Raw genomic sequence first — 14,560 nt, 5'->3', positions numbered from 1 at the left:
GTACTGGAGTGGGATGCCATTGCCTTCTCCCTGCGGAATACTATGAAGCAGTTAAAAAGAATGCAGATATATTATTCCATTGTACTGGCATGAAAACACCTCCAAGATATATTATTGAGTGAAAAAAAAAACCCTACAGAATAATGTATCTAGTATGTACCAGTTACATAAAAAACAAAGCAAACAAAAGTCGGAAACTAGCTCTATAGTTCGTCAAGTCTACAAACACACAGGTAAATGAGAAAAATGCCTGGAAGGAAATATATCAATTGTGGAAGGAAATACATCAATCATGGAAGTAAGGAAAGGAGGGAGGGAGGAAGGAAAGGACTTTTATAACTCTATGTTGTTTGATTTGTATAAGAAGCATGTATTTGCATTCTTAAAAACACTAAAGTCTGTTTAACACACACACACACACACACAGTGGGAAAATGTGTTAAAATGATCACCCTACTGGTGCAGGGTTCAGGGTCCCTTTTCAAAGAGCTGTGACATCTGGGATCTTGTCTGATTCTTGCCACACCGCCTTGAGGGCAAGTATTCAAAACCCCTTTTATAGATGAAGAAACTGAACCCAGGGAGGTGAAACAAGCTCTTCAAGGTCACATACAGGACCGAAGGACCGAGGGGCCTCTGAACCTTGGACCCAAGCCCAGCACTCTTTCTGACCTGGAGGGGTGGGAGTGCACCAGGGCGGGGTGGTGGACGGTGCGTGGATGCTCTGCAGCAGCCCATTGTCAGCTCACAGAACCTCTGAAAAGCCTCTTCCGCAAAGGGAAACGGGGCTCAGGGGAGAAGGGAATGGAAGACGAGTGGAAAAGGAGGGCTGATGCACCGTCGCCCACGACAAAATCACACATCATGATGTACCGCCCACTGAGTGGGAGGGACCTGCCGAGTCACCCGGTAAATGACATGTAGGAAGGAGCCCCACAGGGCAGCGTCCCCCAAGCCTGAGACTTCAGGCCTCTCTCACAGGGGCTGCTCACCCCGGGTTCTGGCTGCGTTGTTTGCAGCTGAGGGGTTCTGGGGACGCCTCTCTGCTCAATCCCAGGGCGCTCTGTTACCAGGCCAGAAAGGGACCTGTGCTTCTCAGAGAGTTCTAGAATCTAAGGGGCAACAAACATAAGCCCTAATACCCACCAGTGTGGTAAGTGCCTCCACCCCTCCGTTCTTTCATTGGCTGCTTTAGCACCAACTGTCTGGAGGATGTGGGAAGGCAGGAGACCAGAGGGACCCAAGAAACACGGCTGGGTCCCTCCAAGGACAGGCAGAAGGGATTCATATTCAGGGAGGCACCAGCACCTACCAAAGGCAACACATCTCAGCTGCACAGAGAGCAGGCATGAGCCCTCAGAGCATGCTCAAGGAAGAGGGCTTCGGCCAAACCACAGATCCTCCTTTCACTCTTACAACTTATAGCTGCCACAAGGCTGTGAAGCCACAGGGACAAGAGCCTGGATTCTGGGAGTTCTGATCCCAGCTCTCCTCCCTTGCTCAAGTTTCTGAACCTCACTGGTCTCAGTTTCCCCATCTGTAAAATGGGTATTATTATACCTGCCTCTTGGGTATTATGATATCTGGATAATAGGACATATAATCATGATAACATAATTAAATAAAACATAACAAGTACAGGGTATCCAAAAAATCTGGAAACAGATTATACGAATGTATGTATGTGTTCATATTTATTTATTCTTCTGCTTTACAGACTGGAAATGTCCCAGACAACGTTGTGTACATCTGTCTATTTCTAGACTTTCTGGACACTCTTTATATAAATATACTTTTATATAATCATAATTTTATATAAATGTATATAATAAAACATAGTAATAATATAATAAAATAAAACATACTAATCACTCACACAGTATGAGGGACAATGTCAAGAACTTACAGGTATTCTCTATTTTAATGCTCAGAGCAAGCCCTGGAGGTGGATGCTATTATTAGCCCCATTTTACAGAAGCAGACACTAAGGTACAGGGAGCTGAAGAGACTTGCCTACTTGCCAGGGTCACTGAGGGAATAACTGACAAAACCAGTTTGAGACCCAGGTCATCTAACCTCAGAGCATACTTATGCTGTTTTCCACCTGTCTAACCCATCTACCTCTGCAGTGAAGACCCAATAAAAGGGACCAGTTCTGGGGCACAGAGAAGGGGCTTAGGAAATGCAGGGTCCTCTGAGTACTGAGCTCCTGGAGGAGAGAAACCAGATCCAATTGGTTTACCACTGTATCTGGAATTGTAATACACAAGACATAGGCTGGCAGTCAATATTAGTGTGAGGGAAGGAAAATAAGTATGTATTAGCCAAAGGCTGGCATTATTGTCTAAAAAAAAAGTCTCATATTCCAGCACCTTTCCTAGGAACATCCACCTCCTAAGATGCCTGGGGCTGCCCAAAGGTGGGCGAGGAGGGCCAGACCCACCCTGCTCTCCCCTCCACGGCACAGAACCCAGAATCCAAGAGGCCCAGGAGGCCACCCACCAACCAGGCCCATGAGTGGCCTACCTTCTTCAGCGTCGTTCCTAAGCGAGGCCTCCAGGAGGGCCACGCTGGCCTCGAAGGACACCTTCTTTCGCCTGCCGCCCGTGCTGCGCTTCCGCTCATGCTTGCGCTTGCGATGCTGCAGGTCCTGCTCATACTGCGCCCACTTCTTCAGCTGCTGAGCCCGGCGCTTCTGGGCTGCACGCAGCCGCTCCAACGTGGGCACCTTCTCCAGCAGCTGCAGTTCGGTCAGCAGGTCCACGTGGCTGGCCATGGCCTCCGCGCCTCCCTGCGCCCTGGCTGGGGGCTAGCGCGGCGCGCCAGGGGCCGGGGCAGCATGCGGGCTCCTACGGGGCTGGGGCGGCATGCTGGGGCCTGTGGCAGGGAGCGGGAGAGACACAGATGGACAGGCGTCACACTCAAAACTCCGATCTGATGACGTCACCCAGTCCCACCTTCCAAATGCTCCCCCCCCATTTTATTGTCTTCCTTCCTTATTTCTTTTTAACTGAGATATGACTGACCTATAACATTTTGTAAGTTTCAACTGTACAACCGTGTTGATTTGACATACTTATATATTGCAATATGATTACAACTGTTAGTTAACACCTCCAACACAGTCATACAATAATCCTTACTTTTGGTGGTCATATTATAATTTCATATAAGGTCGTTCTATTGTTACTCACATACGGGAGTTTATTGTTATAACATGGAAGGGGTTTATTGTTATTTTTAAAGGAGCGAGTACTGTATTTTAAATGTCTCTGTATTAATTTATAACTTGGTAAATATGGACAGATATAACCTACAGAAACACAAGCTCTTTGGGAACCTCATTCTGAAGAGTCCAGTGGTTAAGAATCCACCTTCCAATGCAGGGGACGCAGGTTTGATCCCTGGTTGGGGGACTAAGATCCCGCATGCCACAGGGCAACTAAGCCCCCATGAGGCAACTGAAGAGAAGCTCCAGTGTGGCGAAGAAGATCACCTACACTGTGACTAAGACATGATGCTCCCCAGCTGTGCTATTGGTAAGGAACCTGCCTGCCAAAGCAGGAGACCTAAGAGATGCAGGTTCTATCCCTGGGTCGGGAAGATCCCCTGGAGGAGGGCCTGGCAACCCACTCCAGTATTCTTGCCTGGAGAATCCCGTGGACAGAGAAGCTTGACGGGCTACAGTCCATGGGGACACAAAGAGTTGGACATGACTGAACAACAACAACAACCCCCACTTTATGGATGTGCCCCAGTTTGCTTATTCATTCACTCACTGAAGAACGTCTAAGTTGTCTCCAGCCTGGGGCTAATACATTCACGCACAGGTTTTTGTGTGAACATGAGTTTTCATTTCTCTGGAGTAAATGCCCAAGAGTACAACTGCTGGGTTGTACAGTAATTACATGTTTAGTTTTATAAGAAACTGTCAAACTGTTTTCCAGAGTGGCTGTACCATTTTTCATCCCCTCCAGCCATCTATGAGTGATCCAGTTTCTCTGCCAGAACTTGGCATGCTCAGTGTTTTAGCCACTTAGATAGATACTCCTTTTTAAAAGTAAGGAGCTCAGAGGAGTTGAATTCACAACCATGCTGTATCATCATGACGACAGGAACTCACTAGGAGCTAAGGGACCACCTATTTACTTTTCCCTACTTCCTCAAGGAATCAAACAGTGAAACCTGCCCTGTAATGAGTCCTGGTTCAGAGATGGATCAAGAATCAGCTCTGCCTTCTAGGAAACACCACGTCTACTGGTCTGTCATGGTGTCATCTACCTATAAATTAACCTGATCCTTCTGATGACCTAATGAGACCAGGTACTATTCTGATCCCTATTTCAGATAAGGAAATTGAGGCACAGAGAGACTAATTAACCTACCGAATCCCACACAGCTAGAAAATGGATGAGCTATTCTGGCTGGGGTTGCACAGAGAGACTAATTAACCTACCGAATCCCACACAGCTAGAAAATGGATGAGCTATTCTGGCTGGGGTTATCAGGAAAGGCTCTGCAAAGTAGGAGGCAATTGATTTGAATCTCCAAGGATGAGCAGGAGTTCACTCGCTGAGGAGGGCAGACATGAGCTGAGAAGGAGCTTCCCAATGTTCAAAGGCACGTAGACGAGCTGAACACCATGAAGGGAATTCTGGGAGCCAACACACACAAACCTGGCTTGAGGGACTTCCCTGGTGGCCCGGTGGTTAAGAATCCACCTTGCAATGCAGGGGACGTGGGTTCAATCCCTGGTCTAGGAACTAAGACCTTACATTCTGTGGAGCGACTAAACCTGTTCACTGCAACTACTGAATCCTGAGCACTCCGGATCCCACGTGCCACAACTAGAGAAGGCATGCACAGCAGCAAAAGATCCCGCATGATGCGATAAAGATCCTGTGCGCCACAACTAGGAACCGATGCAGCCAAACAAATAAATATTAAAAAATAAAATAAAAACATGGCCAGAAGTGGATGGGGCTGCCCAGCCCAAGGGAATAGAAGTCTTGGGGGAAGCAGTGAGTAACTTATGGTTCAACACAAGACAGCCAGAAAGTCCCCCATGGTCCACATCATGTTTTGTTTGCTTGGTTGGTTTGGGGTCCACACTGTATTTTATGGTATTGTCATTCACTTCTAATATTTAAAACTTGAAGATTTTATACCCAAAATCAGATTTTCAGCCTTTCTTAAAACATCTCAGTAGCTGGCCAAGCTGAGCTCACATGGCAACGATCAGCTGGTACTGAGTAGGACTGCCCAATTTAGATGGGGCACATCTCATTTTCCATAGTGCCCACTGCCTCCCATTACTCCCATCTGACCTCCGTCACTAACTGGCATCACTCGCTAGCTCCTATAGGATTTACCTGGTGGCCTGATGGTAAAGAATCCGCCCACTTATGCAGGAGACACAGGTTCGATTCTTAGGTCAGGAAGATCTCCTGGAATAGGAAATTGCAACCCATTCCAATATTCTTGACTGGGAAACCCCATGGACAGCAGACTACAGTCGATGGAGTCACAAGAGTTGGACACGACTTAGTGACTAAACCACCACCACCACCTCCACCATTAGCTCCTGTGATCATTTCACAGGTCCTGCCTTAGGCGAAATATCCACAGGTCCAATATGCACAAGAAAGAGAAGGCAGTCTGTGAGTCTCCTCAATAAAGACCAGGATTAACGTACAGGGGAGTGGTGGTGTGCACCCCAAAACAGGCACCTGGCTTCCAGACCTGTCCAACAAGCAACTGAACAAGGGCTTGTGGTCCAGTGGCTGTCTCTGGAGGTGGCAAATTCCCCATCACTCACTGGAGAATAAAATTTCCACTGATGTCAGATCAGCCTAAGCATCCTGTACATCTTCTTTCAGCTGTAAGAGTCTGTACACAGATGGTTACCCATTTCTGCATTATTGAATATTCACTGATCACCTACTAATTGGAAAGTGCCAAAACATGCAATAAACTGTGGAAAATTCTGAAAGAGATGGGAATACCAGACCACCTGACCTGCCTCTTGAGAAACCTGTATGCAGGTCAGGAAGCAACAATTAGAACTGGACACGGAACAACAGACTGGTTCTAAATAGGAAAAGGAGTACGTCAAGGCTGTATATTGTCACCTTGCTTATTTAACATATATGCAGAGTACATCATGAGAAACGCTGGGCTGGAGGAAGCACAAGCTGGAATCAAGATTGCTGGGAGAAATATCAATAACCTCAGATATGCAGATGACACCACCCTTATGGCAGAAAGTGAAGAGGAACTAAAGAGCCTCCTGATGAAAGTGAAAGTGGAGAGTGAAAAAGTTGGCTTAAAGCTCAACATTCAGAAAACTAAGAGCATGGCATCCAGTCCCATCACTTCATGGCAAATAGATGGGGAAACAGTGGAAATAGTGGCTGACTTTATTTTTCTGGGCTCCAAAATCACTGCAGATGGTGATTGCAGCCATGAAATTAAAAGACACTTAACTCCTTGGAAGGAAAGTTATGACCAACATAAACAGCATATTAAAAAGCAGAGACATTACTTTGTCAACAAAGGTCCGTCTAGTCAAGGCTATGGCTTTTCCAGTGGTCATGTATGGATGTGAGAGTTGGACTATAAAGAAAGCTGAAAAAAAGAAAAAAGAAAGCTGAGCGCCAAAGAATTGATGTTTTTGAACTGTGGTGTTGGAGAAGACTTTTGAGAGTCCCTTGGACTGCAAGGAAATCCAACCAGTCCATCCTAAAGGAGATCAGTCCTGGGTGAGCACTGGAAGGACTGATGTTGAAGTTGAAACTCCAATACTTTGGCCACCTGATGCAAAGAGCTGACTCATTTGAAAAGACCCTGATGCTGGGAAAGATTGAGGGTAGGAGGAGAAGGGGACAACAGAGGATGAGATGGTTGGATGGCATCACCGACTCAATGGACATGGGTTTGGGTGGACTCTGGGAGTTGGTGATGGACAGGGAGGCCTGGTGTGCTGCGGTTCATGGGGTTGCGGAGAGTCGGACACGACTGAGCAACTGAACTGAACTGAAAAACTTGCTAAGACTGAAGATAGGAATAGTCACATCAATCACTCTATCAAAGCCTTTAATCCTTTTCTAAGAACCTCCCCAGCCATTGTCCCAGCCAAGTGTTTCCCTAAGTGTAGAAAGAGAACCCATTCCAAGGGAATTTACAAAAAGTTCAGGACAAGATTTAATAAAACATGGACTCAAAGACAGCAAGTTACCTCCTTTTCACTTGTTTTTTTAATAATCTACCAATTTTCTCTTTAGAAGAAAGTTATCAGTTGGGTGCTAATAGATCTGTTAACATTTTTATAACATGTCAGTTTCCCTTATAAACAAAGAGAAAGTCAGCCTCAGACTCATAGCCTTGGGCAAGCGAGAGTATTTACGACAGAATGTAATGACAGTGATTTTTTTCCCCCTGTGGATCTGGTTTCACAGTTACTGTTTATTTATGGTGGTGATATAAAATTTCCTTTTTAAATAAATCTTCTTTATTTCCCTTGGAAATCCTGCAAGGGAGTAGCAAAGAAAAATTAAAGAATGATGGCATTTAATGCTGGCAAAAATTGTGATTGACGTTTGGGAATCCCTCACCTGGTCACTGATCCTCAATAACAACAATCTGACAAAAGAAGCCCAAGAGCTCATTATTTCAGCTGACAAATATTCACTGAACATCTGTCACATGCCAGACAGCTAGGGATACAGTAAGGTAAAGACAGGGACGGTCCCTGCCCATTGGATGGATGACAAAACAGAGGTACAAGGGAGTGGAGGACACATTCACAGGAAACAAAGACTGAGCAGTAACTTGAATCCTGAGCCCAACTCCCAGTATAGTGCTCCCTCCTTGAGCCCCAGGGTGGAGCGCCCCATGCAGACAGGAGACACTCACTGCTAGGCCTTCCCTGGCTTGGACAGTCTGCTTGAGTAAAGGAATTAAGGGCAGTTGCCCAGCCCCCTGGAGAAAGCTGAGGACAGTGCCTCCCAAGGGCCAAGAAAGGGGGCCAGGGCACATTTATCTGACTTTGCTCTGTCGGCCCCCAACTGGCTCGCCCCTCTGGGTTCCCTGGAGCTGGGGCTCCAGGACAGCTCCCTCTTGACTGCTGGTTTTCAGGTGACCTACTTTCCCCCAATAGACCCACACCTCCTCCCACCCCCGTCCAAGAAAACCCTGCTTGGTCTAATTAAAGAATTGCCATCAGTGCTGCTAACACAGCAGCCAGGCAGCCCCCAAGGCAGGGCACTGGCCTGGGTGCTGGGGCAGCCCGCAGAAGTACTGGCTCCTATGAGCTGTGGAATGGCCCTCTTGTGAGATCCAGTGTATCTGCCCGTATTTCCAGAGATAGCGCTGGTTGGTGATGGGGACACAGCCCAAACTGCCAGGACGTGGGAGAAGTAATGGCCTCAACTCTTTCTCTAAGAGTAGGGGAGTTTTTATTCAACTTTTGACTGCAATTTCCAGCATGCAGGATTTTAGTTCCCCCACCAGGGATAGAACCTGGGTCCCCAACAGTGGAAGCATGGAGCTCTAACCACTGGACCGCCAGGGAATTCCAGCAATCCTCAACTCTTAAAGGGGATCCTCAAGAAGGAGCTCATTTGAAGGAAAACCAGCTCCATGGAGACATATTGAGCCCAGAGTGTTGCAGGAGCACCCAGATGGACCATCTTGCAGAGAACTGGGCACATGGGGACGCAAGGCAACCAAATGTCTGTGCTGAAGAGGCGGGTAGGCGAAGGGGTCCGCAGAGGCCAGGCTGGGTTAGGTCATCCAGGAAGTGTGTGCACTTTAAGAAGAGAAATCAGAAGCAAGGGGGAAATAAGGTAGGGAACTTAATTATTCCAACCAATAGCTGTGTGAGGTCTGGGTGGATGAGCCAAAACAGCCCTGGTGTGGGCAGACCCAGGTCTTCAGGGCAAGGCCCTTCACTCTCAGTGAGCCCAGACAGACAACTAGAATGAGCCTCGATTCAGCCTCCGGTTGCTCTCTGACAAAACTGAACTTGATACCTGTTGGTAAACAGCAATGTTGAGAAGCAAGGGCTGTGCTGTGCTCCGGAGAGCTGAGCCTTAAGGGCAAATGCGAGGAAGCCTGTGGGGGGATTGGGGACCAGGTGGGGGTGCACGACAGAACCCCTTCCCTCCTCCAAAGTGAAAAGAAGGCTATTACAGGAATGCTGTTTGGGGGATGATACGTCTCTGAAAAAACAAGAAGAGGAAAAAAGACATGGGCCCATCGAAAGGCTCGGTTTGGTAGTGGTTTCTGTAGTTCCCCCAGTATCACTCCATGCTGGGCCCTGATTGGCCACAGCCCATGAGCGATGGTTTAAGCTCAGCCAGAGTGATTGGCCAGGGGTAGGGACATGACCTAAGCTGGACCAATCAGAAGCTCTCTCTTCTCACCGCCCAAGAACTGGAAGTGTGAACCCCCATTGCCGCTGTTAAGTCATCTTGCTCCCAGCCATGCAGGAAGCTGGCCTTCGGATAAAGCCAATACTTGGGAGTCAGAGGAGAGAAACCGAGTCCTTTAATTTAGGGACCTCTGGACTTTATCCCTGTTATTATTTAAGCCAATTGAATTGAATTTTGATATTTGTGGCCAAAAGCACCCTAACAGATATTAATGCCACTTTTAGGGATACACGAATGGGAGCCCTAGGAGGTCTTGTTGCCTGAAGCAGGACAGTGGTCTCTTGCTGGGCTGTAGCACCAGACACCTCCACTTCCCCTAAAAGGGCCGTTTATGGTCTTCTGACCCACGCTGAGGACTGGCCTTGAAGAAGGGCTGGGGAAGGTCAACACCAGGTTCCCACAGCAGTCCACCCCCTGAGGTGGGACCCAGGCCTTGCGACGCCTCCAGCCGAGGGTAGCGGCTGCCTGACACAAATTTGGACTCGAGCCTAGAGCCTTGAGAAAAACAACACGAAGGAAGGTGAATTCAAATTGAAGAGACTTTAAAACATGAGTCAGACGGTGTCTCAAAGTTCACACTGTTAGAAGAAAACGTTAAGGTTTTTTTTTTTTTCTTTCTTGTTCTTCAGCTATTCTTCTCCGCACAATATTGGCAGCACCCTGGAGGAAGGCCGTGAGTGCTTGCGCCTCGTGCTTCCTGGAGCACCGAGCACGAGGGAAAAGGGGAAACAAAACACTGCACCGGCTTTCCCTCCTCCGAGCTCACTTGGGACCCACTTTCGCTCCTAAAGGATACACACCCCCGCCCTCCCACAACACACTGCTTTGAATAATAGCGTCATTTCCTCTTTCCTACCCACCCCCACCCCACCCCACCCCACCCCCAATATAAAGATGCTGTACGCGTGAGCAAAGAGACTTCTGGGGCCCTTGGTGCTCCAAATATCTGAATTAGAAATTATTAGCCTTGTCCTCCCCACCAACCCCATTCTCATGGGATTCTGTAGACTGTTACACTCCTGCTGTCATGAACCTTCTAGATTGCGGGCACAGTCTCCTAGACAGACATTCCGATTTAAAAACCTGTTGTAGGACTTGGGTCTTCAAGGGTCTGTTCCTTAACTCTGCCTCTCCCAGCCGTGCTCCTTCATTCAGAGCTGAGTGGTGATCCTGGGCTTGGCCTTCATTTGTCACTGTACTCTGAAGCCCATTTACTACAACCCGATTTGGCAAGACCTTGGAGGAAGAGTGGTTGGATGGCATTACCAACTCAATGGACATGAGTTTGAGTAAACTCTAGGAGTTGGTGATGGACAGGGAGGCCTGGAGTGCTGCAGTCCATGGAGTTGCAAAGAGTCGGACATGACTGAGCGACTGAACTGAACCGGAGGAGAAGGATGGAGGAGAGGGCAAGATGGCAGAACTCGAAAACCACAAGTTCAACAAGAACAGAGTGCTGGATCAACTAAAGCACCTTGAGCTTTCAGGAAGAGAATCGTGTCCAGCATTGAGATAATAGCCCAGATGACCTCTATCTGAACTGGCTGGACCACGCTGGGAATATAGGAGCAGGCCTTAATAAAAGCCATGAATGAAAGGATTAGCGTTGTTCTCTAGAGGGCAGAGTTGTGATCATAGGCAAAGTGAAGAAGGATCACCCTGGAACTTCCCTAAAAGTCTAGTGGTTAAGACTCCATGCTTCTACTGCAGGAGGTACAGGTTCAATCCCTGGTTGGGGAACTAGAGATCCCATATGGGGAGTGACACAGCAAAAAAATAAAAAAGAAGGAAGAAGTAGGATCAGCCTGGAATGAGGAAAAACTGTCTCAACACCAGCAATTCAACAAAGTCCAGCCATGGTGTGATGCTGGGGTCCCTGCCACCGAGAACTCCAGTGGCCACTCATGAGGCTGCTGAGAGAAAGTCCATATTGGGCTGGAGGGGGGACTGTGGGATCCAGTGAGCCCCACCCCCAGCCTGGCAGAGAGATCATCTCTATTAGGAGGAAGACTCTATCATGTATATTTGCTGCCCACGAGCCTAGCCTGGAAGAACCATTCCAAATAGATATTGATCGGTGATATTTTAGATTCTTTCTACCTGTGAAGGTGAGACAGCTGTCTCAGACTCAGCTCCAAGAAAACTTCAAAGGAAGCCACAGCTCAAATGGGCAAAGGAAAACCTGTGAACACACCCATCTTCCATGCAGAGCTTCTCCCCATGAATCTGAACCCACAGAGAGGCCCACATACGTATGGGTAAGAATGCCAGTGTGGGGGAGGCTGCAGGGGACAGAACAAAGGTGCCAAAGATGGGGCACATGCAAAGCTGACATGATGTCTACGAACACATTAGTCAGTCACAGTCACGGTGCTAAACCAGCCAGTCTTCTAAAGAAGCTTATGTAATAGCTAAGCACGGGGAAATGGGAGTCAAATTACACATACTGCTCCTCCAGGCTTGGGGGAGTGTGGTCCACCCCCTCCCTTGCAGAGAGATAAAAACTCCCTTTGCAGCTAGAAGGATCATTTTCCAAAGGAGGCCACCTGTGGCCACAGAATGCCCTCCTGGGTTACACGTTTATTGAACAGGGAAGGGCTATTCACACTGGTTAAGCCTTGAGGAGCCTCTGCCACCTCTGCCTCCCTCTCTCAGCATGACATCCTTGGCCAAGCTTTCCTCTGTTGTGCCAGCTCTTAAGTTGGTGGTGGCTTCTTGGAGCACTTTGAGGGCAGAGGGTATGAGGCCACGTGTGATGACAGGAGGAATGAATGTGGTCATAGATTAGTAATGTCTGCCACAGATAAAGGAGTGGCTGCGTGGGTACTGAGCAGGCAGCTCTGTTTTACATTACACTTGCCTACTTGGATTTCAACACTTGCCTTCACCCCATTGTTCAAAATCCTCTAGTCTTAAATACAAACATCTAGAGAGTTATCAGATTAAGTAGAAGGGCTCCTCAATATCAGTATATCATTCAACCAAGAACAAAAAAATCACGATGGCCTCAAAGGTAGACAAGAGTCAAGAAGAGCTTAGGTTCTAATAAGAATTTCTCCAATACCTTGTGCTAGGGGGTAAAATGAAGACCTGTCCTCGATGACTCCATCCCTTAAGTTGAATGGATCCTACTTCTAGGAAGCAGTATGCTGAGCCAACTCAAGCTAAGGATGGCAGCCCCTTTGGAACTGCTACCTCTCCCAATCCTATCCCAAAGATGAACATCCCATCCTGTAACTGGATGGGGTCCACTCTTGAAGAGGGAGGGGCAGGGAGCACCATCAGCCAGGGATCACTCCTCCATCCTAAGCTTGGGTTTCACACCATTACCACCATAAAGGAGGAAGAAGGCTGTGGTCTGCTTCCTAACAAGGTCCCTTTCTCCTCTTCAGAAACCTCAAAGATATCCCTCGCAAGCTGTCGCCTTCCCTTTAGTCAATTAGAAAACAGCTGGGATAGGAATTTTAAAAGTTTTTCATATTGTTTGCTCATGGAGGTTTGGAGAATAATTCCAAGGAAACAAGGACAATGAAAAACAGAGAGTTGGACTCAAGGAGAAAGTCCTACCCTGGAGGAAGAAACAATGAGAAGGAAAAGAGAGCCATGCAGACAATGGACACCAATTAACTGCACAGTAAGTGGGGGAACTGGGATCCAAACCCAGGCCTGTCTGATTCTACTGTCTACCTTCATAAAAGAACAAGGAAGGACTTCCTCTGTGGCCCAGTGGTTAAGAATCTGCCTTCCAGTGCAGGGCACATGAGTTTGATCCCTGGTCAGGGAACTAAGATCCCACATGCCACAGGGCAGCTAAGCCTACAGGCCACAGCCAGTGAGCCCATGTGCTCTAGGGCCCTTGAGCCGCAACTGGAGAAAGTCTGTGTACCACAACAAAGACCCAGCGTGGCCAAAAAGAATCACAACTGCTTTTAAACAACTTCCTCATGAAATGTAAGAAGATTTCAGGAAATCCAGGGTGTTGATGATTAAGGAGATAAGAGGACATTTCAACTAATAAACCAGATAGATCAATTGGTAGTAAAACAAATACTTGCTGAAATCAGTATAGAATTTATAAAATGTGCTTAATGTAACTAAACATAAGCATCACAGAATGTATAAAATATGTAGATGAAATGAACCCAGAGATAAAGAATGCAGGGTTATAATGGCAGCTTCTGTGCACAACATATTTTTCCATGGGTCCAATTCGTTTTATGTAACATCTCTTGAAGTCACTGCACCAACTCTGTAATGTAGGTCTTGTTCCCATTTCAAAGGGGAAAAAACTGAGACTCAGGTTAAGGAACCTGTAAGGAGTGCTATTTCAGTTGTTTATGGCTGGTATCTCTTCTGATTGATCAATCATATGCTATGATGGTTAAGTATTTTTTTTTATCATCTCTCCGGCTTGAAAATAAAAGAGAAAATGTCAGACAGGAAAGATGGCCCACAAAAGCACAACTAAGAGCAAGAAAAGGAGTCCTTGCAGGAAAATAAATGAAGTCTACGCAGAGCAGAGACAATTGATTACGGGCATCACTTCCCTTACTGCTGGAACTCTCATCGCCTTTGGAGGCTTAGGCAGGAAATACACGTATCTCATCCTGAATTTCATAAAATCTGCCTTCCAAACCCTGTGAGCTCAGCCCCCTATGACTAGTGTTCCCTTTCTTGTCGAGTACTTTCTCATTTTCACTTCACCCAACAGCTCCCAAACCAGATTCATAACAGCAACTGTCCTCTCTCCTCTGCTCTCTGTGAGATGAAACTGTCAGTAGAATAAATCAGGAAGGTTCCAGACACTCTGCATTTTGGTAAATGAAGTTTCTGTCCAGCATACAGGCTTTGAAGTCTCTCCGTATGGGATTTGTGACCTTCCAGGTCACCATGCAGAGAGAAGCAAGCTGGAGTTGACTGCCTTTACATTACTTTCATTCCTCCCCTCTTTGATCTCCAGCCAAAGTCCCTTCACTTTGATTCCCTCCTCTTGGCTCCTCTTGGGTGTGCAGAACTCCAAGCATATCTCTGCTTCCCCCTCTGACCAGCTTTATTTCTGTTTAAAATTCTCCATAAGCCATAGATTCAATCCCATGAAAGTGATATTACTCCCACAATTGAATGTA

General features: G+C 47.2%; 1 protein-coding gene across 3 annotated transcripts in view; it reads right to left on the bottom strand.

Annotated features, from left to right (window-relative positions):
• The window catches only part of PPP1R16B (protein phosphatase 1 regulatory subunit 16B), a 103,413-nt gene that overhangs the window by 70,373 nt on the left and 18,480 nt on the right, over nucleotides 1-14,560 (bottom strand). For 2 of the 3 annotated variants that reach the window (XM_055545037.1, XM_055545038.1), the window contains exon 2: nucleotides 2,527-2,877. In XM_055545037.1, the coding sequence (XP_055401012.1) occupies nucleotides 2,527-2,776 (250 nt within the window). In that variant the 5' untranslated portion in view covers nucleotides 2,777-2,877. Of the gene's footprint in view, nucleotides 1-2,526; nucleotides 2,878-5,372; nucleotides 5,794-14,560 lie in introns of those variants that run through there. The other variant, XM_055545041.1, reaches the window with a different exon arrangement.

Source organism: Bubalus kerabau, chromosome 13, assembly GCF_029407905.1.
Source record: "Bubalus kerabau isolate K-KA32 ecotype Philippines breed swamp buffalo chromosome 13, PCC_UOA_SB_1v2, whole genome shotgun sequence".
Taxonomy (NCBI): Eukaryota; Metazoa; Chordata; class Mammalia; order Artiodactyla; family Bovidae; genus Bubalus; species Bubalus kerabau.
The sequence above is the reverse complement of the archived record's forward strand: the minus strand, read 5'-3'. Positions and strand labels throughout refer to the sequence as shown.